We start from the raw sequence: 22982 nt of genomic DNA, 5'->3' as shown, positions 1-22982 counted from the left end.
ATTTTCTCTCCCTCTTCAATGGTTACTCTCCCTTTATTCACTCTTTAAATGTCAAGGGCTCATTCTCACGGTTTGTTTTCCCACTCCACATCGCAGATACAAATGTGCTCTTAGCCTGCACAGTGCTAATTCACATAATGGTTTAAACAAAATTAATTAGTTATCACCATAATAAGCCTCAGACCAGCTCCACGGAGGGATGCTACGGCTGGGAAACTGACCTGAGGTTGTCCTGTCTTGCATTATAAACTTGGAAATGTACTCAAATAGGTTTGCTTCCATTACTTGCATCTGGTAGGCTGGCTTCTAATGACTGGTGAATATCATCAAAAGTGTATCTCTGTGGGAAACTTAAGGCACTAGGAGTTTACATGACTATACATGAGAATGTTCACTGTCTCTTGCTTACATAAGCTTCTCTGCAGTTTCCTACATTACCTGCCATCGAAGAAAATGTTTACCTTTATCTATTTATCTTACAGACCTATTAAGACCGTTACAAATATTTAAATATTGGGAGGCTTCTGACTAAGGTCCAGAGTCTGACTTTACTTGAAAAATCAAATGGCTTGGCAGTATTTAGCCCCCCTTTTCCACATTTCTGCATTTCCACAGGCAGCAACCTCTAGAGCTAAGGGTGCCTATTTGCTTCAGATTGATCACACTGAACATATCCCTTCTGCCTCATTCATTTCATGTGATCATCCCGATCCCTGAGGGATCTGAGGTTAGTAACAGACATACTATATAGAGTCGGTATTTTAATCCAGCATTTATAGAGACTAACCTATATCTCCAAGGGTATAACCACCCAGGAGTTATACAGTGTTATAAATTTAATTGTGCCCCATTCCCGCCAAATTCCAATGTTGAAGCTAATCATCAATGTGACTATATTTGAGATAGGGCCTTCACAGAGCTAATTAAGGTTAAATGAGGTCATAATGGTAGGGCCCTACTCTGATAGAATTGGTGTCCTTGTAGAACAAGAAAGACATGAGCGATCTTCCTCTTTCTCCCTGAGGGAGCACAGGGGAAAGGCGGTATTAGGACAGAGTGAGAAGGTGGTCAAACCAGGAAGAAAGCTCTCAACAGATAATGACTTTTGCAGCACTGTAACCACGGATGTGTAACCTTCAGAACTGTGTAATATCATGTATCTGTTGTTTAAGGCACCCATTTGGTATATTTTGTACACGAGCAGAGAAATATCTACAGACCAAACGCATGTTCCTTTAGAAATAGTGCCCCTGGGCACCTGGGTGGCTCAGTTGGTTTAATGTCTGAGTTTGGCTCAGGTCATGATCTCAGGTTCCTGAGTTCGAGCCCCACATCAGGCTCTGTACTGTCAGTGCAGAGGCTGCTTGGGATTCTGTCTTTCTCTCTCTCTGCCCCTCCTCCACTCACACTTTCTCTTTAAATATAAATAAATAATATAAAACAAAAAGAAATGGTGCCCCCATTCTGGCTTTCCAGCTGGGAGCTCATCTTCTTTCACTGGACTCTTGCAGTCACTTCCTGAGCAGTCTGTCTCTGTACCTTCTCTATTCACTAATTGCTGTGGGGAGTTCTTTTTAAAATACAATAAGGATAACACATGCTCTTGATTTGAAATTTAAGAAGAAAATGAATTAAAATAGTAAAATAGCCCCTTATCACTTATAGTTCCTCCAGGTCCTTTGCCAAGTGCACATCATTAAATGGGTCTGACAAAGACTCTTTTTGACTAAACTTTAGTCAATCTCCTGTGAGGTCTCTTCTTGGGACTAGGCCTTGACTTTGACCCACTGTTGGGCCTCCATATCCCAGTTTTGGCAAGAATACTGCCTGCTAGGGCATTTTGGAGAGAATCCTCTGCCCTTGGTATTTGAGCAACAGTCCTCACCTGTGATATCTGGCTGTAGTCTTCACCCCCCACAATCAGGATCTGATCACCTTGGCCTCTCTTCAGCAGGGATCCTCAGTGGGCTTAATAAACATTCCCCTACCCTTGATGTCTCCTCTTAGTAATTTTCCATTCACTGACCCCCCACCCCCATTCTGCTTGTTGGCTATGAATCCCCACTTGTTCCTATTGTATTCAGAACTGAGCTCAATTGTATACTAAGGTCTCTTTCCCCTATTACCTGAGTTCCTTACAATTGCTTTAACAATGGCCCACTTCTGCTTTTCTGCAACATGCCCTTAAACTAAACTTTTCTATGCTTCTATGCTCTCCCACCCCACATTCCTTTAGCTTTCTCCTAGGCCATATGCCAAAAAGTCATTTGTCCCATTTAAATCATACTACTTTTTGAAGTTTTTCCTTATTCTCCCAGGTAGGAATAACTACTTCCCTTTGGGGTGCTTCTAAGTACTTTGTATATACATCTATTACAACTTAATAACTTTATTATCATTTTATTTTTTGCTTACATTACATTGAGCATTAAGCTCAGGGTCTTTCAACTTTATTATCTTGTTTTGTTTTTACCCAAGGTGCCATTGTGCCGTCATGCATTTAGGAGGGAATTATACATTTACTAATCAAATATTTGTTAATGCTAGCAGAGGAGGTAGTGTCAGGACAGTAAAAGAAGTTGATAAAAACCAAAACAACAACCATCCCCCACCTTTCCCCTCAAATTGCCTTTTAAATATAGTACAATCCAATTGTATAAGTGTACATGAATGAGGATTGACTTCATTATAACCAGAGTCAAATGGATAAAGCCCACACATTTTAATTGTCCATTGTGAGTTTATTCATGAAGTTCCCAGAGCATCTTCAACATTTCTACAAAGATTAGTCCCATTCTGTAATCTTTTTTTCGTCATCATAGTAAATAAATGGGGTTGGTTTTGGATCGATATGGAAAATGAAGGGACTGCAATATCTCTGAGTAATAAAATACTTAAAATACACCACAGTTGTCTGTTCAAAGCCCTCCTCTTCACTTTGGGGCCATTTCAATTGTCGAGAAGAAGAGTTGAGCTGTTGTCTATGGTCCAACAGATTTTAACCGATGTTGATCAAAGGGAAACCTTATAACCTTCACTTAAAAAACACAAGCAATTCAAATCCATTGCTATCCTAGGCAGTTGGCTACTATGCTCTTATGTAATTGCATTTTCATTGATATAAAAATTAAGAAACATGAAATATAAATATAAATCTAAGAAATATGAAAAATTGACTTCTAGGTTTATTTTTGCTCTTAAGCATTTTTATCAGTGAGTTATTGCAAGCCTTACATTTACCAACTTACTAAAATGAACCAAACACTAATATTTTCCATATTATTTAAAAGAACCTTGACGAAGATAGCTGGGAAACTATAAATACAGGAGGTAAAAGATCCAAGCCCTTATACTATTCTGCCCACTAAATGAAGGCATTAATCAAAATTATATTTCTTAAAACATCACATAAATAAACTGTTATAGAGGAAAAAGTGGGGGAATCAGTGACTAATAGGAAATGCTTTTGGGGAGCACTGAGTTAAAAAAAGCTAATAAGCAGTTTTTATTTTGAAGTACAGGATTTCTCACTATCTTTTTTGAGTAAAACTGAGCAAAGAGGTATCACCTTATAGCTATTCTTGCCTATCCTATTTGAAATGGATATAATAATTAAGAAAGCTTTATGAAACAACATCCTGTACAAGAAGATTTTTAAATTAACAGTAAGACTTACACAACTATAATATTATTTGTTTGTTCGTTTAGTGCCACAGAGGGACTTACACAAGTATAATACTCATTTATTTATTTAGTGCAAGCAAGGAAGAGGGTCAGAGGGAGTGGGTGAGGGAGAGAGAGAAAGAGAGAATCCTGAGCAGGTTCCATGTTGACCATGGAGCCCAACATGGGGCTCCATCCCACAACCTGGGACCATAACCTGAGCCAAAACCAAGAGCTGGACACTCAACCTACTGAACCACCCAGGTGCCCTTGCATTTTTACAGTTATATACTTCCTGACTCACTTCCAGAAGATAGGATTTTAAAGGAGCTTCAGACTTGTCTATAATAAAAGACAAATTTCTATCTCTGCTGACAGCAGGATTTTGCTTATGACTTCATTGGTATTTAATGTATACAAGTGATTAAAGTGGGTTTTGTATTCCTTAAATTACACAATTCTTTCAGAAACCTCTTATACAATTCTCAGAAGCCAAATCTAACCAATGGGGACAATTTATTTTAGGGGCAACATGTCATTATTTGATCTAATTTAAAGATTAGTGCCATTGTTATTTTTATGTTGTCTTTCCCTTGACAGAGCACAGCTAATAAAGTGAACAAACACTTCAATATGCCATTTTTTTATGCTTAAATGTTTATGTTAAGGGTTTGTGTTTTCCTAAACCTCTGTCTGCTTGTTCACGTTAGGATACTGATTGGCTAACCTGAGCACACATAAGAATCTCCCAGAGGGCCTGCTGCAGCTCACATTGCTGGCCTACCCCACAGCTTCTCACTCAGGAAATCTAGGATAGAGCTGATCTGCATTTCTATCAAGTTCCCAAGTGCTGCTGATGCAGTTACCACACTTTAAGAACCACTGCTTTCACGCAGGCCCACATTCATGAGACACACACCTGGGTTCCTGTTGCTCTGTGGCTCCTCAGAAAGGCTCCAATCAGATTCTTAAAGGAGTAAGAGAGTTATCTCAACTGTCTCCAAAATAAGGCACCTTTGTGATGATTCCTAAATTCTGCTGCGACATCTCATTTCCTTTTTTTTTTTTTTTTTTAATGCTTATTTATTTTTCAGAGAGACTCACAGAGCACCAGGCAGGGGAAGGGCAGAGAGAGAGAGAGAGATGCAGAATCTGAAAAGGGTCCAGGCTCTGAGCTGTCAGCTCGAACTCGTGAATGGTGAGATCAGGACCTGAGCCGAAGTTGGACACTTAACTGACTGAGCCACCCAGGTGCCCCATCATTTCCTAAAGACCAACAGACTTTTCCCCTCCTTTGATATTCTCCACTGTCTGCTAAGAATGTATAGGTCATTAGTCTCCACATGTAGTCCACACTATGCATTTTTCCCCCTTAAATCACTGCTTCCTATTTTCCACATAACCCATTCCCTGTCTTACATGATATCTTTGCAGTATGTTGGCTCTTTCCTGGCCTCATTTGCCTCTCTTCCTAGCTGGACTCTATTGCTAGCCTATATGAATATATAGCTTACATTCATTCTTTTGTTCATTCACTCTATAGCATTTGTTAAAGGTTCAAAATGCAATGGATATGACAACATTTCTGCATTCATGCACCTACACTGTAATGGGGAAGATATAAGACAAACACACAAGCAACAAAGTATGATATAAAGAAGGGATGTGTACACTGAAGACAATAATATAAGGTAATGGGTAAGAAAGTGACTGGAAATCAAATGTATCTTAGCCTCTGTGGAATCATCTTTCTGAGAAGAAACATAAAGCTGAATTGAAATGTTATGATGGAGAAAACAATGCAGAGAATGTAGAAAAGGGCATTCCAGGCAGAGGAAGCATCAATTCAAGGGCAGAAAGAAGTCCAGGGTGGTTGAAGGAGTCCGCAAGGGGGAATGGTTGAGGAGTTCAAGTTGGGGGTGGGGAAATAGCATTGTTCATACTCCTTTTGTAACCATGTGCTTCTCTCACACACAGCTGGTATGCAGACTAGGAGACTAGGATATACACATCCTAGTGGAAACTGTGCTTTAGCCCACAGGAGTTAAAATATCAATAGCATTATTTCAAGCGTATTCAGAGCCTCACATCTTCTCCTTGCCTCAGCTGGGTAAATGGCTGCCATGTCTATTCTCACCCCAGCAGAAGTCTGGGGTTTTATCTTCTGGAGAGGTCTTTGATCTACGGATGCCAGGCACATATCCGAACACCTAACTCTTAACCTCCAGCCTAACACTAGCTGTAAGCCCTGGACAGGTCCCTGAACTCCAGGATACCAGGCACATACCCTCACCCTCACCTAGATATGAGAAAGCAGCTTTCCGAACACATGGTAAGTAGGCTGAGAAGAAGCCTACTTAAGCTGGAGAAAACCCCAAATATTTAAAAATTGGTGGTATTTCTGAAAATGAGTGTGAAGGTAGGATTAAAAACAGAAGGAGCAAGTGAATATCTATTTAAAGAGTATTTAGAGACCTCAACCTCCCTCCCCCCCCAATCCCATATATCAACACCATTTGAGTGAGGAAAAACTGACGACTAATATCAGAATCTAATCCTTGGAGTTGGCTATGTTGAAATGCATAATGAATTGTACACAGTTCTTATTTCAGAATGCAGATACATTAAGTCACAACCCTTTGTCTTCTTCATAAATGCCGACTTTAGTAAAGAACCACTCTAGGCATGGATATATCGTAGTTTTGGAAAGGGCAATCCCTTCTGGATGAGTAAAGTCAAAATTCTGAATGAAGAGAGGGCAAAATCAGGTCAGAAGTATGGGTTACAATATTATTTTACAAGAACAATATTCTCTAACAGCAGTGATTCTGATCATATTGACAAAACAACTTCCAGCAAAATAATAACTAACATATGCATCAAGCACACATGTATGTACACACACACATCTTTAAACAATCTGAAACAATTACAAAACAGAAATTAGCCTAAAGCAAGACCTGTGTGCTTTCAACAATCTCCTCAAGAAAAGCATCACGTTTATTGTACCTGATAATTTGAATTACATTTTAATCTTTACACCATTAGCCTCCAGGTAAATCTGAGAACATCAAAACTGAAAGGAACTTATTAGTCAGGGTTCTTTTCAACTAGAAAACATAAATCTATGTTTACAATTTTGCCTTTACAGACATTAAAATTTGCCACCATGTAAACTGAAATTTGTTAAATAGTCTTACCAGTGCAATTGTTTTCAGTAGACAGGGCCAAACAAGTCTTGTAAGAAATGCCACTGTAGTTTTAAAAATATTCCAAAATGACTATTGTATAAATATAAGAAGTCCCTTCATTTATACTGTAAAACTTCTAGGATTTCACTTAGGAAATTGCTTTATGCACTTCTCACCATCACATATACTGATAGCATTACCTGTCTGCATCCACCGTCACATCGTGAACCCCTCTTTGGCTGACATCCCTGGAAGTTGTGGTGTCTGGTATTCGGTTCAGACTTCTGGTATATAGGTTGAGCCCTCCATCTGTCATGTACCTGAAAATAAATGTGTAATTAATCAACAGAAAATTAAATGATCTCATCTGTATAATTTAGCTGAATAAAAAGCATTCACAATTTTCAATAATTATGCAAATGTATCCTTATCACAGTTTTTTCTATATTAACATTTTACTCACCAGGGAAAGTTAGAGCATCTTTTCAAGTTTATTAGGAAATCAATCTTACTACAACATATAACTAGCCTATGTAAAACCTTCATTTTTTTACCCTTGGTTATCAAAAATTTAAACAAGCTTGTAGATAAAATAACTCTTAGCAAAATAAGAACAAGACCATTTCATTTTGAAATTTTTTTAATGTTTTTTATTTATTTCTAGGAGAGAAAGAGAGAGAGAGACAGCGCGAGCAGGGGAGGGTCAGAGAGAGAGGGAGTCACAGACTGAAACAAGCTCCAGGCTCTGAGCTGGCAGTTAGCACAGAGCCCAACGTGGGGCCCGAACCCACGAACCGCAAGATTATGACCTAAGCGAAAGTCGGACGCTTAACCAACTAAGCCACCCAGGCGCCCCAGCCAATCATTTTGTACACCTCATTTTTGAAGCATTGAAGGTCATAGGAGTAAAGTAATATTACTAAACTTAAAATCAGATTATTTCTATGTAAAATGTATACTACCAATTGGCCACTATGATAAAATAATAGCCAAGATGCACTAAATGCTTAAAATGCTGTCATTAACTGTTCTGAACAGTTTACATGTAATAACATTATTATCACCACATTAGAGATAAAGAAAATGACTAAGCATGAAAAGACAAATCACACCATGTTACTCAACCAGTCATATCAGAATTAATAAATAAATCTAGGAGTGATCTTAACCATCATGTATTACTATCTGAAGGGGCACACTGCCCCACTTCAGATCTTTGAGAAATACTTCGTTGTCATCATGGGACCATCACCATTGCACAGAGAAGGTAGACTCAAATGCTCACATTACTAATGGTCATCTTGCTTCCTTGGCTATGGAGGATTAGAATGCATTGTTTAATCTCCTACCTCATGCTGGGCTATATCAAATTTTTCTTTTTTGAGAACTATGACTGAAAGACAGCTCATCAGTCTTTCTATGTGAACACAGGTGACGATCATGAAAACTCAGGAGATGTATTTATTGCCACAAGATGTAAGGTGCCACAGAGAAAGCTGGTCAGCAAAGTAAAAACAGCAGCACAGATGCACCAAACGAAGCAGATACTAGGCCAGGTGGTTTCAACTTGTCCTTGGGATCTCAGACATATCCTTCTTTATAATTGTGTTCCCAATTTTCTTAAAAAAATTCAAGTTGATTTCACTTTTTAGAATAAACCATACTTAATCACAGCCATATTGAAGACTGACCAAATAGGTAAAGCTAGGATTATGAGACTGGCTAATTACTTCCATGATTAGTGAATTCTGCCCTTACTAGCTGAAGGGCCTTGAACAAGTTTCTTAACCTGTGCCTCAATTTCTTCCTCTGAATTTGGGAAGAATAAAATCTGCAGACAGACTTTAAGAAAATTAAAGAAAGAATACCCCAAGCTCTTAATATAAGAACCCTATAACTAGTAGCAACTTGTAATTCACAAAGTCTCTCCCACATATTTTGAAAAGGAAATATATGCATTTTATTCACAAAACAACACTAAGCCATTCTGTATTATCCTTATTAGGTAATATAGATAATAAGGTAAAAGTGTTTGGTGGCAAATATTTTTCTCAGTTACTCTCCTTTTGAAATTGTGTTTTAAAAGCTCGAGGGAAGGGGCACCTGGGTGGCTCAGTTGGTTAAACAGCCAACTCTTGATTTTGGCTCAGGTCATGATCTCACCATCATGAAATTGAGCCAGCGTCAAGCCCACATTAGGCTCCTCATCGGGCTCTGCATTGAGTGTGGAGCCTGTTTAAGATTTTAAGATTCTCTCCACCCCCTCCCCCATTCTTGTGTGCATGCATGTGTGTACACTGTCTCCCTCTCAAAAATAAAAAATAACAAATAAAAAGTTGAGGGTAGTAGAAATCTTCTCTTCAGATAAGGGAGACACTCTTTCTTCTCTGTTTTACCAACAGGCCTAATCGTAAACATAGTTTCTGGAGGAAGTTATAACAATGCATACAAGTTATGTTTCATGTATGTCTCATTGGTCTGCTGCTTCATCTCTGATCTCCAAGAGTGTTTCGCAAAAATTTTTGTATACCATTTGGGATCAACAAATATATTTAACATTTGTTCAGCTGAATTCAAAACGCTTCCATATTGTAAAAAGAAAGCATCAAAGCAGATCTCTGTAACATTACCTGTGATGGTGATACATAGAAACAAGAAATAAGATGACAAATCACTTCTATTAGAAACATAACCTTTCAATTATTCAATACTTACAGAAAAGTAAGTTCTATAGACAAAAGTCAACTGCTTTGAAAACTAATTTTCAAGAGGAAAAAAAGAAGCATGTTTAAAACTTCAATAAATTAAGGAAAATCTTTTTTCAGGAAGTATTTTAAAGGATATCCCTTTTTCTTGGGTCCTTCGATTTTCCAGATAATATCAAATAGGTTTCCAACAGGTATTAATTGAAACAAAAATTAATCAGTTCTAATTCCTCTGTCTACAGACACTCTATCATTTGAATGTTGGTAGGGCATTTTCATAATAGAACCATGGGTTTGTTATTTAAAAAACAACATACAGGCATCATATAAATAAGACAAATTCCTGATACAAATTTTTTTTTGGTAATTCTTCTGTCTTTTTGGAGGATTTAAAAATGTAAAAGAATATGAATTTTATAGTTCCTCTAGAAGAATTATGCTATAATCTGGGGAGCTATAAATATTAGGGAATCATTTAGAAAGAATAATGTGAAATTTTGAAAATGATTTCTGAATAATATTATATCTAAACTTCAAAACTGACAGCGAAAATGAGTTTAAGAAGAGATAATAGTCACAGGGAAGATTAGCAGAAAAAACTGCAAAAGAAACATGAAGGTTACTGACAAAAAATAAATTATCTCAAAATATGAAACTATTAGAATAATTTTAGCCACATTCAAATTTTACAAGCTATGAATGGCACCTAGGTGGCTCAGTCAGTTAAGTGTCTGATTTCAGCTCAGGTCATGATCTCACAGTTCATGGGTCTGAGCCCCGCATCAGACCTTATGCTGACAACTCAGAGCCTGGAGCCTGAGCTTCAGATTCTGTGTCTCCTTCTGCCCCATCCCCCGATTGCACTCATCTCTCTCTCTCTCTCTCAAAAATAAATGCACATTAACATTTTTTAAAATAAAAACAAATATTCACATGAATAAAAATTAGTCTCACAAAGCATTTCGTAATTCTTCTTCACATCCACTGCCACCCTGCTTCTTTCTGCATAGGCAAATTTGCATATTTACGGCATATTTACTTTAGCGGTCTATTATCTCAATTAGTATTGCTAGGTCATATCATTCCACCTTGTTCTAAAATAAGGTATTAAACTGCTTCCAAGGCATGGACAGTTGGATGTCTCAGAAGTGCCTCAAATCCACTATAAACTGACCGTGCATTATCTTCACCACTAAACTTCATGTTCCTTTTGTGTGTGTAGTATAAAGGCAAAGACACCATCTACCCAATCAACAATATAGATATATGACTCTCATCACTCAGCACCCCCAGCTATTATAAGATGGAGTCTGTTCAAATATGTGAATCTGTATCATTATACTCTTATTATGTCTGTAATTCACTGAAATAGAGAAAATTTGTAAAAATCTTATCTTTCTAAATTTATTTATTTTGAGAAATAGTGAGAGAGCAGAGAAGGGGCAGAGAGAGGGAGAGAGGGAGAGAGGGAGAGAGGGAGAGAGGGAGAGAGAGAGAGAGAGAGAGAGAGAGAGAATCCCAAGTGGGTTCTGCATGGATTTCACAAAACATGAGATCATGACCTGAGCCAAAACTGTCAGATGCTTTACTGACTGAACCACCCAGGTGTCCCTAAAAATCTCATATTTTAATATTGTTCAATTATACTTCTCAATGAATAGAAAGATATGCAATTCATCATAGCAATTTCATACTTTTTGGAAAAAAAAACTTTGAGGGAAATATATATTTTTGCAGGTATATAAGGTATAAAACTACTTATCAAATAATAATAAAAATAATATTAACTTTCATGCACTTACTACCTAGGTTCAGAAATAGGACATTTCTAGTTTCTTCAATGGCCATACAAGCTCCTATCACTGACATCCCCTAATCTCCCTTCCAGAGACATCTACTGTTGTGGATGTTGTAAGCATTGCTTTACTTTTACTTTTGTCACATAGGCATGTATCCCTAAAACTAAATTGTTTAGCATCTCCTGGATTTGAACTTCCTAGAAATTGAGTTACACTACATGTACTCTTTTACAACTTCTTTTCTTCACTCAAAATTACCTTTCTGCAATCATCTATCTTCATGTGTGCCATTGTGTCATTGATTTTGGTTTTTTAATTTAAAAAAAAATTTAAATTTGTTTTTGAAAGACAGAGAGAGAGAGAGAGAGAGAGAGAGAATGTGTATGGGAGGGGCAGAGAGAGAGGGAGACAGAATCTGAAGCAGACTCCAGGCTCTGAGCTGTCAGCACAGACCTTGATGTGGGGCTGGAACTCACAGCATGGTGAGATTATGACCTGAGCTGAAACTGAGAGTCGGCCGCTTAACCTACTGAGATACCCAGGCGCCCCGTCATCATCTTGTATGTATAAACAATAATTGTGAATTTTTGGCTTTGCTGTCTAGTTGCTTTGTCTGTTTTTGTGGGGATTTGGCAAGATTCAAAACAGTAACTTGTACCACAAGTTACTAAAATTCTGTGTTTTTTACATTCCAATCAGTGACTGTTAAAATGAACCATTTTTTAATGACATGAACACACAAGGCATCTAAAGTTTTGGGACTCTTTTTTAAACCTCAGAGGCACTCCAGATCAGCATCTTCCTTTAGATGAGCACAGATATTATGTTAACTATTGTCCCCTAGATCAAATACGCTAGCTTAAAAAAAACAAAAAAAACTACACTAATAATGAATGATTGCTGTGAAGCTCTATTATAAAAAATCAATGTCTAGGAGAAAAATGTGCACATGCAGACATGTAGACCATCTTACAGGGTCAGTATGTCATGATGGTTGAGTACAGCCTGGAGCCACACTGCTTGGGTTCAAGTCCAGCATTGCATGCTTTAAGAAATTTTGAATTCCCAGAAGCTCATTAATAAACTTTCTGAGTTTTATCTAAAGCCGTTTAAACTATCCAGGCCTCAGTTGTTTCATCTGTAAAATGGAGATAGGAATGATAAGCTTCCTTCTTAGAGTTATGGAGAGACATAAGTGAGTTAACATACACAAAATGCATAGAACATTGTCTAGCACTTAATAAGTGCTATGTAAGTGTCAGCTAATACTAATCAGCTATTTTCCATTAGAATTTCCACATTCACTAAACATAACTCTCATATCTTGAATATGAAATTAATAGAAGCATTAGGATTAGGAATTTGTGGTTTGCCATATAAACCCTTTCAACTCATTGCTTTTAATCCTGCCCTTTCCAATGTTAGGCATGCTTCATATCACCAAGTTTACTAAGTGTGAATTGAAGGAAGATCCAGAGAAAAGAAGGATCAAAGTATTCACCTCCCTTTTTACAAAGTTAATTGCCCAGAATTAAATTACTTTGTGCTTGGGCATGTGACTTAAAGTAGAATTTTAGGTTATATTCTGGCCCAACTATTTATACTGTGACATCTGCAGATAACTTCAATTTCTACACAATTAAAATAATGTAACTTTCTCCCCAATTTTCCATATGTTCCTTTTTTTGCTTCATAAATGGAGACTTTTTCAGGGACTCATTATAAGCAAGAGGGCTTTCTCTGACTAATTCCTAATTACTGGCAGATTCACATTCCCCAAGTGTTTAAAGTAATTTTAAAAAGAGAAGAAAGAGATAAGTCTTTGCATGCTTCAGAAAATTCTGAATTCTCAGAATGCCGATTAACTAGTTTTCAGAGTTCTACTTAAGGTACATGAAAAAATGAAACTCCATTCCCACTCACTTCATGACATTCCTTGTGATTACAGGAGGAAAAAAGTCCTAAATTAAACACCTTCATTCTTTACTATGTCTTTTGAGCTCTTTGTCCCTTGAATCAGTGAAACATACTTTTAAAACAGAACAGAAAATTAACCTTGTGACTCAACTGTTTTCATGAATTGTAGCACAATTTCTATGCCCTTATTTCTTACTTAAAACATCATCAAATTAAAATTCTCCTGGGATGTCTCTACTCCTCTCATCTTCCCACCTTTTAATTCTAGGCTGAGGTATCAGGCTGCATCCTAGAGATGTCAGAAATTGTTCTGTGTGACCTGGTGAGTAATTAAGTGCAGCACCCCATGAAGTGTCCTCCATACAAGGCCCCTCAATCATGCTTGAGCTGAAACCAGCCATGTCACCTGCTGATCATGTCTAGTCACCTTCCACCCAGGGGACAGACGCCTGAGTCATTCCTTACATTTCTGTGTTCTGTACTCTGCCATGGGAAAGACAAAATGTATAATGCCACACAAGGCAACATCACCAGGGAAAGTTTTCATCCAGGATCTGTGTTATTGTTAGTCTTTTTTTATTTTTAATATACTGAATACTGATGACAAAAATAAAACAGGTGGACCAGTGATGCATATTTAAACGGGCCCATTTGTACAACTATCCAAGACTCATTTGAAAGACTGACAGGGAACAGAAATGAACAGAAGCCTGAAGTGTTTCCACTGAAGTATGAAACAAGGAGGAAGGACAATGGATATAACTTTTTTTTCTCATGAGTGAATGAAGCAGAATCTTGCTAGCTCTCCTCAACCAAGTTCCTCTCCTTCCCGGGCAAGGGCTGACCCATATTTCCCGGCCTCCCTTACAACTGGATGTGGTGACACAGCCGTTTTGGATAATGGAATGTGGGTAGAAGTCATATACGCCACTTTCAGACCTCGTACAAAGGAAATATTCTCACATCATAGTTCTTCCTCTCTTTTTCCATCTGCCTGTTGAATATCAATGCTCAGGGGGACACTGGAAACCTGGTGGGCCAGGAGCAGAATTACTTCCATTCATCTTATTCTCTGAGAGACCATAGGGTATACATTCCTAACTAAAGGTCAGAAACATCAGGGAGGGTTTTATATGAAGGAGAAATGAGCTCTGAATTAACTTACAAGATTCTGAGATTTCTTGCTTACAGAAGTTACTGTTAACTAATACAGGTAGAGTCCTGGAAAATAGAAAATGCTTTGGAGTATAAGTATGCCTGTAATATGTGTTATTATATACAGAACTCGGTTGTTTAAAAAAAAAAAATACCTCAGGGCGCCTGTGTGGCTCAGTCGGTTGAGCGTTCAACTTCAGCTCAGGTCATGATCTCACGGTTCGTGGGTTCAAGCCCTGCGTTGGGCTCTGTGCTGACAGCTAGCTCAGAGCCTGGAGCCTGTTTCAGATTCTGTGTCTCCCTCTCTCTCTGACCCTCCCCTGCTCATGCTGTCTCTCTCTCTCAGAAATAAATAAAAACATTTAAAAAATTAAAAAACATTACCTGAAGGAAAAACTACTAATCTAAGAATGTATACATACACACTCGCATACATGTGTGTATATAGTACACATTCATTCACTGAATAAATGAGCATCTACAAAAATATTTTAAAAACGAAAATGTGGTTCGTACATACAATGGAATACTACTTGACAATGAGAACGAATGAAATCCTGCCATTTGCAACAACATGGATGGAACTGGAGGGTATTATGCTACGCGAAATACGTCAGAGAAAGACAGGTATCATATGTTTTCACTCATATGTAGAACTTGAGAAACTTAACAGAAGATCATGGGAGAAGCATAGGGGAAAAAATAGTTACAAACAGAGAGGGAGGGAGGCAAACCCTTAAGAGACTCTTAAATACAGAGAACAAACAGGATTGATGCCGGTGGGGGACAGGAGAGGGGAAAACGGGTGACGGGCACTGAGGAGGGGGCACTTGTTGGGATAAGCGATGGATGTTGTATGTAAGCAATGAATTATAAGAATCTACCCCTGAAACCAAGAGGACACTGTATACGTTGTATGTTAGCTAACCTGACAACAGTTATAACAAAACAAAACAAAAACAAAAACGAAAACAAAAAAAACAAAACAGTGCACTACCCTGTAAGTCACATGGCATTGGGACTCTATTGCTCACCACTGCACACACAGTCCCAACATGCTGCCTGGCACATAGGATGGACTCAGAGATCGTTTTCGGATACGTACACACATGCATACTGCAGCTAAAGATCCCTCTTCTGTGTCTCCATTCTCTCCCCAGGAGTCCTCACGTCTCCCACAGGTTCTGCTCTCTTCTCTCTGAGACCACACCCCCCATCTTATCTCTACCCAGAATACTACCTCTGCATTTTCAACAACACACTTTTATACCACACTGTCTCCAACTCTGTACTGGAAACTCTACACTCAGCAGCTCCTCTGCTTTCTCAAAAATAAAAAGTGTTTGTCTGCCTATTTTCTTTAATGGTATAATTTCCTACCTTCTGTGCTTACAAAATGGGCAATGTATCTGAATTCTCTGCCTCTCTGAAGCCCTCAGGAGAAGCCTATCATTAATTCTGTACGTTTCTCCTCTCTGGTACCTCCCATATCCTTTCACTGCTGACATGGCTACTCTCATGTTTCTGGACTAGAGAACTCGGACGTGGACTTTTGCAGTAGTGTTCGAAGCCTACCATCAGAGCTGCTCCCCTCAATCCATTTTGCAGATTTCCCCTAAAGGGGACTTTCAGAAATCATTATCAGGCCCTATTCTGTGACTATTATAATCTGCTTTCTATTGCTTAAAGTACACTGTGTAAACTTCTTAGTATAATGTTATTGAGGTCTGGTCACAATAGTCCTTATCTCTCAAAATTAAGTATTCAGATTCCATGAATTTAAGGGTCAGTGAATATCATTCAATCCAAGTATCCCTCTGATTTTGAAAATAATTTTTTAGTCAAGCTTACTGAATGACATTCTTTCTGCAATATTTATACTTTTCTTACAAATATTGTCTTATTACAGTTCCCTCCTCTTTATATAGATATTTGTTTTTATTTTTTAGAAAGATAAAGAGTGCACAAGAGAGTAGGAAGGGGCAGAGGGAGACAGAGAGAGAATCTCAAGCAGGGCGTGACCCCATGGCTCTGGGATCATGACCTGAGCCAAAATCAAGAGTTGGGTGCTCAACCGACTGAGCCACTTAGGCACCCCTATAGCTGTTTCAATGAGAGAATGTAGGGGCACCTGCATGCCTCAGTGGTTTGAGCATCAGACTTTTGATTTTGGCTTGAGTCATTATCTCAGGATCATGGGATCGAGTCCTGCCTTGGGCTCCTGCTGAGCTTGGAGCATGCTTAAGATATTCTCTCACTGATATATTCATTCTCTCTCTGTCTCTCTCTCTCTGTCTTCCTCTCTCCCTCTTTCTCTCTCTCCCTCTGCTCCTCCTTTGCTCTCTCTCTCTCTCTTTCTAAAACAAAAATAAAAAATAAAAAGAATAAATCAGAGACTATAACTAAACTATTTCCTTTTCTTATTCCCTCCTTTCTATTACATGCCTGTATTTAGCACATTCTCCTTATTCTGAACTCTTAGCCTCAGTTTTTATCTGTATGAAACTTTTGAAATGACTTACACGTTACATTGTCAATGTTCACTGATTTCTGGTTTAAACTGCTCCCAAGATATGCTTTCTCTATCAGGATAAGCATTTTACTTGTTTATAAATAAAAGAGTCAATCTTCATTATTCACAAATTCCGTATTTGCAAACTTGCTTACTGGCTAAAATTTGTAGCCCCAAATCAATAATTGCAACATATTCATAGTCATTCATAGACAGGCACAGAACAGAGAAAAAGTTGAGTTGCCCACGAGGACATTCCAGGCTGAGGTCAAATAAGGTGACATTCTGCCTTCTTGATTCAGCTCTCCTACTGCCAGTGTGTCCTTTTTACGATCTATTAGAGCCACGTTTTCCACATTTTTGTGCTTCCTGTTTGAGATTCTGGTGTTTAAAAGCCCCCCCAAGTGCAGTGAAGTGCCCTTGTGTTCCTAAGTGTAGGAAGGCTGTGATGTGTCTTATGGAAAAATATGTGTTAGATAAGCTTCATGCAGGCATGGATTATAGTGCTGTGAGGAATGAGCTCAATGTTAATGAATCCACAATATGTATTAACTAATAAATAAGCTGGCTTTAAATTGAAATACACAAACAGCAAGACTATATTCTGATGAGTTGATGAAACTATCATGACCAAAAGATCCCAGGAACTACACCTGTATTTCCTCTAGGAGCAATGGTTCAGTGTTCACTAACTCAGTGCATGTGGTGATTTTATAGAATGTAAGTATTGCAACTAATGAGACTGAATGCTTGTGTGTGTATGCATCTGTATATTACAAATACACACATACGTGTATATGTGTGTATATATAAACATGCATATACGTGTGTGTGTAAATTTGTTATATTTATGTATATGATTAAATCTTTATTCTGTAGTGAATATAAAATATGAATACACACATATGCTCTCATTTAAAGAGACAAAGAGAAAAAAGGGGAAGAAGTAGGAGGGAGGGTGGAAAGAACGGGCGAGAAAGGGGAGAGATGGGAGAAAAAGTTCATGCCTTTGACATTCCTGCGTTGCCATCATGTTCCCTGAACTGGGTACTCCCTCCTAGGTGGTATTCAACACGTACAAAAATGATAACAATAGCATCCATAAATTCGTACGAGTGTGAATGATAATAAATGGAAAGATGACAGTGACATTTATACAACACTCATATTGGGACAGGCTTTGTGGAAGTACAATTTTGTAGATTACTTCCTCAATTCCTAATGGTTGGGGGGAGATTCCGCAATTTTATCCTTATTATAGATAGCAAACAAAAAGTTTGGATAACTTAAGGCCCCAAGCAGTTCACAGATACCTATGGTTGAAAGAAACTTAAAGTGCACTCTGACTCCAGTGTCAACTCAACTATTTCCTACCACAACCGACCACCATCTATCTCCCTAATTCTAAATTGTTGGAATTTAGCCACCAGGTAAAGTATCCACCAAGAAAGCCCTGGATACCACAACAGAGTTCATCTGTATTATTATTATTTTTTTTAGGTCTGGTCATCTGTCAAATAAGATTTTCTCTTTTCTTTTCTTTTCTTTTCTTTTCTTTTCTTTCTTTCATCTTTCATGAACAAAGTCAGGGTTACTCATAGAGAAGAATGATTTCTGTTACTGGTCCTCTCAGATGTCTAAGGACAAAGAATAGGTCAAAACCCAGACTCCCATGAAGATGATAAAACTGATTGGGAAGCTTTTTCTTACACTACAGGGCCCAGGTTTTGAATTCAGATATATCTGAGTTCTAATAGAAGTCCAGCCTTTCTTCAGCATTACACAATTGTGGCCAGTTAAGATCAGTTTTCTTGTCTGTAGGGAATTACAATTATTAATAGAAGCAGATCTATTAGACTTTCCAATTGCCTCCATTCATCTTCAGATTGAACTAAACATTCTAAATTGCCAAAATCTTTAAAAGTGTTATAACCACAACAAGGTTTTTGTTTAGAATATGATAGAAAACAGAAGAAAAACAAAGGCTAAGATTTGAAAAAAAAATCTCCATCAAAGGAGACCGAAACTTTCAATTCTAAAATTCTTTTCCTTCACGTTAGATCGGAGGTGCATAACTGAAGAATGCTAGAAAATATTCGTCCCTCCAAGCAGTTACAGGAAGCTTTGACAAACCAAAGAAAAACAAAAATTCCAGCAGCTCAGCAAAACTCCTCCTGTCCCCTTCCCATGTCTTTCACTACAAAATCTATTACTTAAGGAGCATGTGAAAATCATTCTGAAAAGCCCAGGGCACATTTATTTCTCTAAACTAACAATAGAAAAATTTAATGGCTTACAATGAAAAGATTTTATAGAGATTTTAGATATTTTACTTTTCCTGAATGAGCTGAAGAGAGGGCCTGATATACCCCCAAATAATCTTTGATTTATCATGTTTTCTAATGACTTTGTGAGCTCACCTAAATATCCTTTCTAGAGCTGATGCATCGTAGTAGATCACTCTCCCCGTTCACATGATGCTGTAGAGCCCATGGCCACTTACCCACTGTTGATGTCATCAGCCCTGAGACTTTTTCCAAGAATATCACCGTCACTCATGTATCCACCAACGTCAACTTCAGAAGACATGTCCAGGTCACTGCTTGCTTTCTCACTCATGTCAATCTGTGATATGTTACCCAGGCGAGAGACAGCTGCTCGACGGAGAGGCGTTGTGTACATGAACCTCGAGGGGTCTGTGTGGATGAATCGGCTGGTACCACTGCGAGGGTAGCCAGCCCCCAGGGAGGGGGCATCTCCAGCCTGAAGTCGAGGACACGCCTGACCCAACCTCCAGGTCATGGGAGTGGGGCGGCTTGTCAAGTTGGGTATGGTTCTTCCGTTCACTTCTGTGGTCACAGTGCTGTCAAATGTTGTCTCCAGGGTGCTGTCAACAAAGTGAAGCAATCACTATACTCTGATTCACTTGGGATCATAGACCAAGAATACAATACGTGAAGACCGGAGAGGCTAGAGCTTCTTAGAAGTATGTCACTTTCATGCAAGCTAAATCATACATTCATTGTGAGATGCTATTGGCATTCGTTATGAGATGCAAAACACCTCTGCAGAGGTCAAAATGTGGGAGGGGCATTCATTTGAAGTTTGTTTGGTGGTTTTACTTTTTTGCTTTCAAAAGAAAGGCCAACATCACATTTTACACAAAGCAAATTTTTGTTTCACACTTTCAACAAACCCTGAACCTAACCCCTTAAAGATTTCCTAGAACTTTTCTGGAAGTTGACCAAAATTATGTTTGACCATCTCTCTACCTTCATCTTCCCCCTGCCAGATGCATTTCAACTGCAACTTCCGCTACTGTTCTGTGGTGCAGGCATGGGAATTTACTCAGGAGTGACGGTGGCAATTTCAGTGGCTAATTCAGTTTGAATGGGACATTCTATCAAAGAAGAGATGGCTAGGAGAAAAAAGTCCCTGGGTGTGTGCCAAGAAGTTACCAGTTGAATGTCATGTAAAATTTAAGTGAGAAAATAGTAAGGGAAAATTAAATTCCTTATCATTATAAGAGGTTAAGTGCTTGGTTTGTCTTTATTGGCCCAAAGATAGGTAGAACTGAGAAAAAAAAAAAAAAACCACAAACCTGTGGCTTATCTGGGTCCCACGAAGACTGGACATAGTCTCCTCTAAATTTTGTCTCAAGTCTGCTATGTTTTTAACTGTTCTCATTCTTCTTGTTTCAGGGTCTTCACCTAAAAAAGTAACATAATAATGAATTATTATTCAATTAGTCAAGTCATTTCCTGGTCTCAGAAGAACTGTATACATAATTAAGTAATACAAATACCTCTCCTTAAAAATAAAATAATAGGTTAGGAAATTACAAATGCCTATTATCTGAAAATTATAATTCTCCTTTCTACAAATGTGAATAGAAACAAATGTAACATTACAGGTAATAAATTGATAAGAAGTGATGATAATCCAATAATATTTTATAGATTCGTGACCTTAATCATTGCAAAGTGACAGTGATTAATTCAGAAATGCACTGTACAGTACTCCATGTTACTGAGCTTAATTTAAAAATCTGAAATTATTAGGATTCTAATTATCCACATAATTACTTATTTCTAGTTATATACAGAATGGTAAGATACATGTACCTGGTGGCAATTATACAACGGGACTCTGGGGAATAAGATAGAGGCCTTTTCTTATAGAAGCAATACTTTTGTAAGTCTTTTATTTTATTAGACTCATGGATCAAAATTCACAAAATTGGATGGCTTTATTTTTAATTCCTTCTCCATTTTCTACAGGGACTCACAGCATCCACATGGGACATTACAGTTCCAGGCGAGTCCTTGGCATCTAAAGCCAGCATATGTTTAATAGGCAGGAGACAAGCAGTTTTGCCAGTGTGATAAATGCTGGCTGTACACAACCACTACCTATCATTTGGAGGCAGAGGTGCCAGTAACCCAGTTTGATCAGACCATGTAATACCTTCCAGGCCAGTGGCCGTCTGAAATGTGTCTAACTAACCCAAGGGCTGGATGGGCTGTCTGAGCACTGTGCCCAGTACAAGAAACGTGTCTAACTGGACAGTGAGAACATGGGGAGACGGTAAGAAAGTATAGTTTCTCTCCTGTTCAACTTGGGCTCAGAAAGATGTTCCATGATGGGAAATTTTAACCAGAAGGAAAGATGAAGGAGGGCAGGAAGGGAGGGAGGGGCATTGGTGGAATAAGGGGAGGGTACTGATGAGAAGGAGGGGGAAGAAAGAAAGGCAAAGGAAGGGGATGGTGTGAAAGAGAAGGGAATGGAAGCAGAGGGAAAAGAGAAGGGAAAGTGAAGGTAGAAAATAGCATATATTAAACTCCAGTATGAAGACTGTCACAGACAAGGCAAGAAGCATATCTACAATCTGTTTTAAGAATAGGAGGAGATATTCAACGTGTTCATTGTCTTCCAAAGATTTCATGCCAGATTATTTACAATATAATCATAGAGCTGGTAGGAGTTCCAGAGAACGTGTCCCCTTACCTTAGCCAGTGAGGGAACTCATCTATGCCTCACATGGTCTATGCCTCACATGCGTGATGGCCATTGCCTCTGCCCTCTGCCTATAACCTCTAATATTGGAAAGGCCTCCTCTTCAGGAAGAGATGGCTCCTTCTATTAGAGACTTCTAATCGTGAAAACATTTCTGAGGATGAATAATTCGCCTCTCTTTCATTTCCATCCAGATGTCTTAGTAGCTCTGAAACTGACAGAACAACTGTACACTACCTTTCCCATGGCAGTTAAATACCACAAGACACAACTGCTGATTCCTCTATTTTCTTCTTCAGCCAAACATTACTACGTTGTTCATCATTGCTCAACTTGGATGGTTGCCGAAATGACCATCATTCTGCTTCCAGTCTATAAGTCTCTACTTTTAAATTTACAAATTATTGGAATGATTAAAATATGCTTCATAGTAGCATTATGATTTCAAACCTGAAAGTGTAAAAAAGGCTTTTATTTTTTCTTTTTTATTTCTTTTTTATTTTTTTAATAATAGTTTATTGTCAAGTTGGTTTCCATATACCACTCAGTGCTCATCCCCACAAGTGCCCTCCTCCATGCCCGTCACCCCCCTTCCTATCCCCCCCACCCCCATCAGCCCTCAGTGTGTTCTCAGCATTCAAGAGTCTCTCATGGTTTGCCTCCCTCCCTCTCCCCAACTATTTTTCCCCTTCTTCTCCCCCATGGTCCTCTGTAAGTTCCTCCTATGTTTGCACATATAGGATGACTAGGACAAAAGGCCTTTAAATATATTTTCAAGAGACAGAAAAATATATGTCATACCCTCATGCACATGGCATGAACTTTTTCTACACTAACTGAAGTCACATAATCTTTTACCTTATAAATTAATATCTCTTTGCAACTCAGAACTGTTGATAACCCTTAAGATTCTAATCATGATACTTCTGGAACTTCTTCCCATCTTTCTCATAAGTATAACAGTATATTTTAGAAATGGCTCCCTTTTACTTCCAAATAATCTGGCAAAGCCCTGAAGATAAAG

General features: G+C 38.3%; 1 protein-coding gene across 1 annotated transcript in view; it reads right to left on the bottom strand.

Annotated features, from left to right (window-relative positions):
• NAV3 (neuron navigator 3) overlaps nucleotides 1-22982 on the bottom strand; it is a 366296-nt gene that overhangs the window by 141213 nt on the left and 202101 nt on the right. Inside the window, exons 9-11 of the mRNA XM_039235544.1 lie at nucleotides 20544-20652; nucleotides 19446-19829; nucleotides 7055-7174 (exon numbers count right to left, since the gene is read on the bottom strand). Of these exons, the coding sequence (XP_039091475.1) occupies nucleotides 7055-7174; nucleotides 19446-19829; nucleotides 20544-20652 (613 nt within the window). The remainder of the gene's footprint in view (nucleotides 1-7054; nucleotides 7175-19445; nucleotides 19830-20543; nucleotides 20653-22982) is intronic.

This window comes from Hyaena hyaena, unplaced genomic scaffold (genome assembly GCF_003009895.1).
Source record: "Hyaena hyaena isolate Hyena2069 unplaced genomic scaffold, ASM300989v1 scaffold_99, whole genome shotgun sequence".
Taxonomy (NCBI): Eukaryota; Metazoa; Chordata; class Mammalia; order Carnivora; family Hyaenidae; genus Hyaena; species Hyaena hyaena.
Note: the sequence above shows the minus strand (reverse complement) of the source record. Positions and strands in the feature narration are given on the sequence as shown.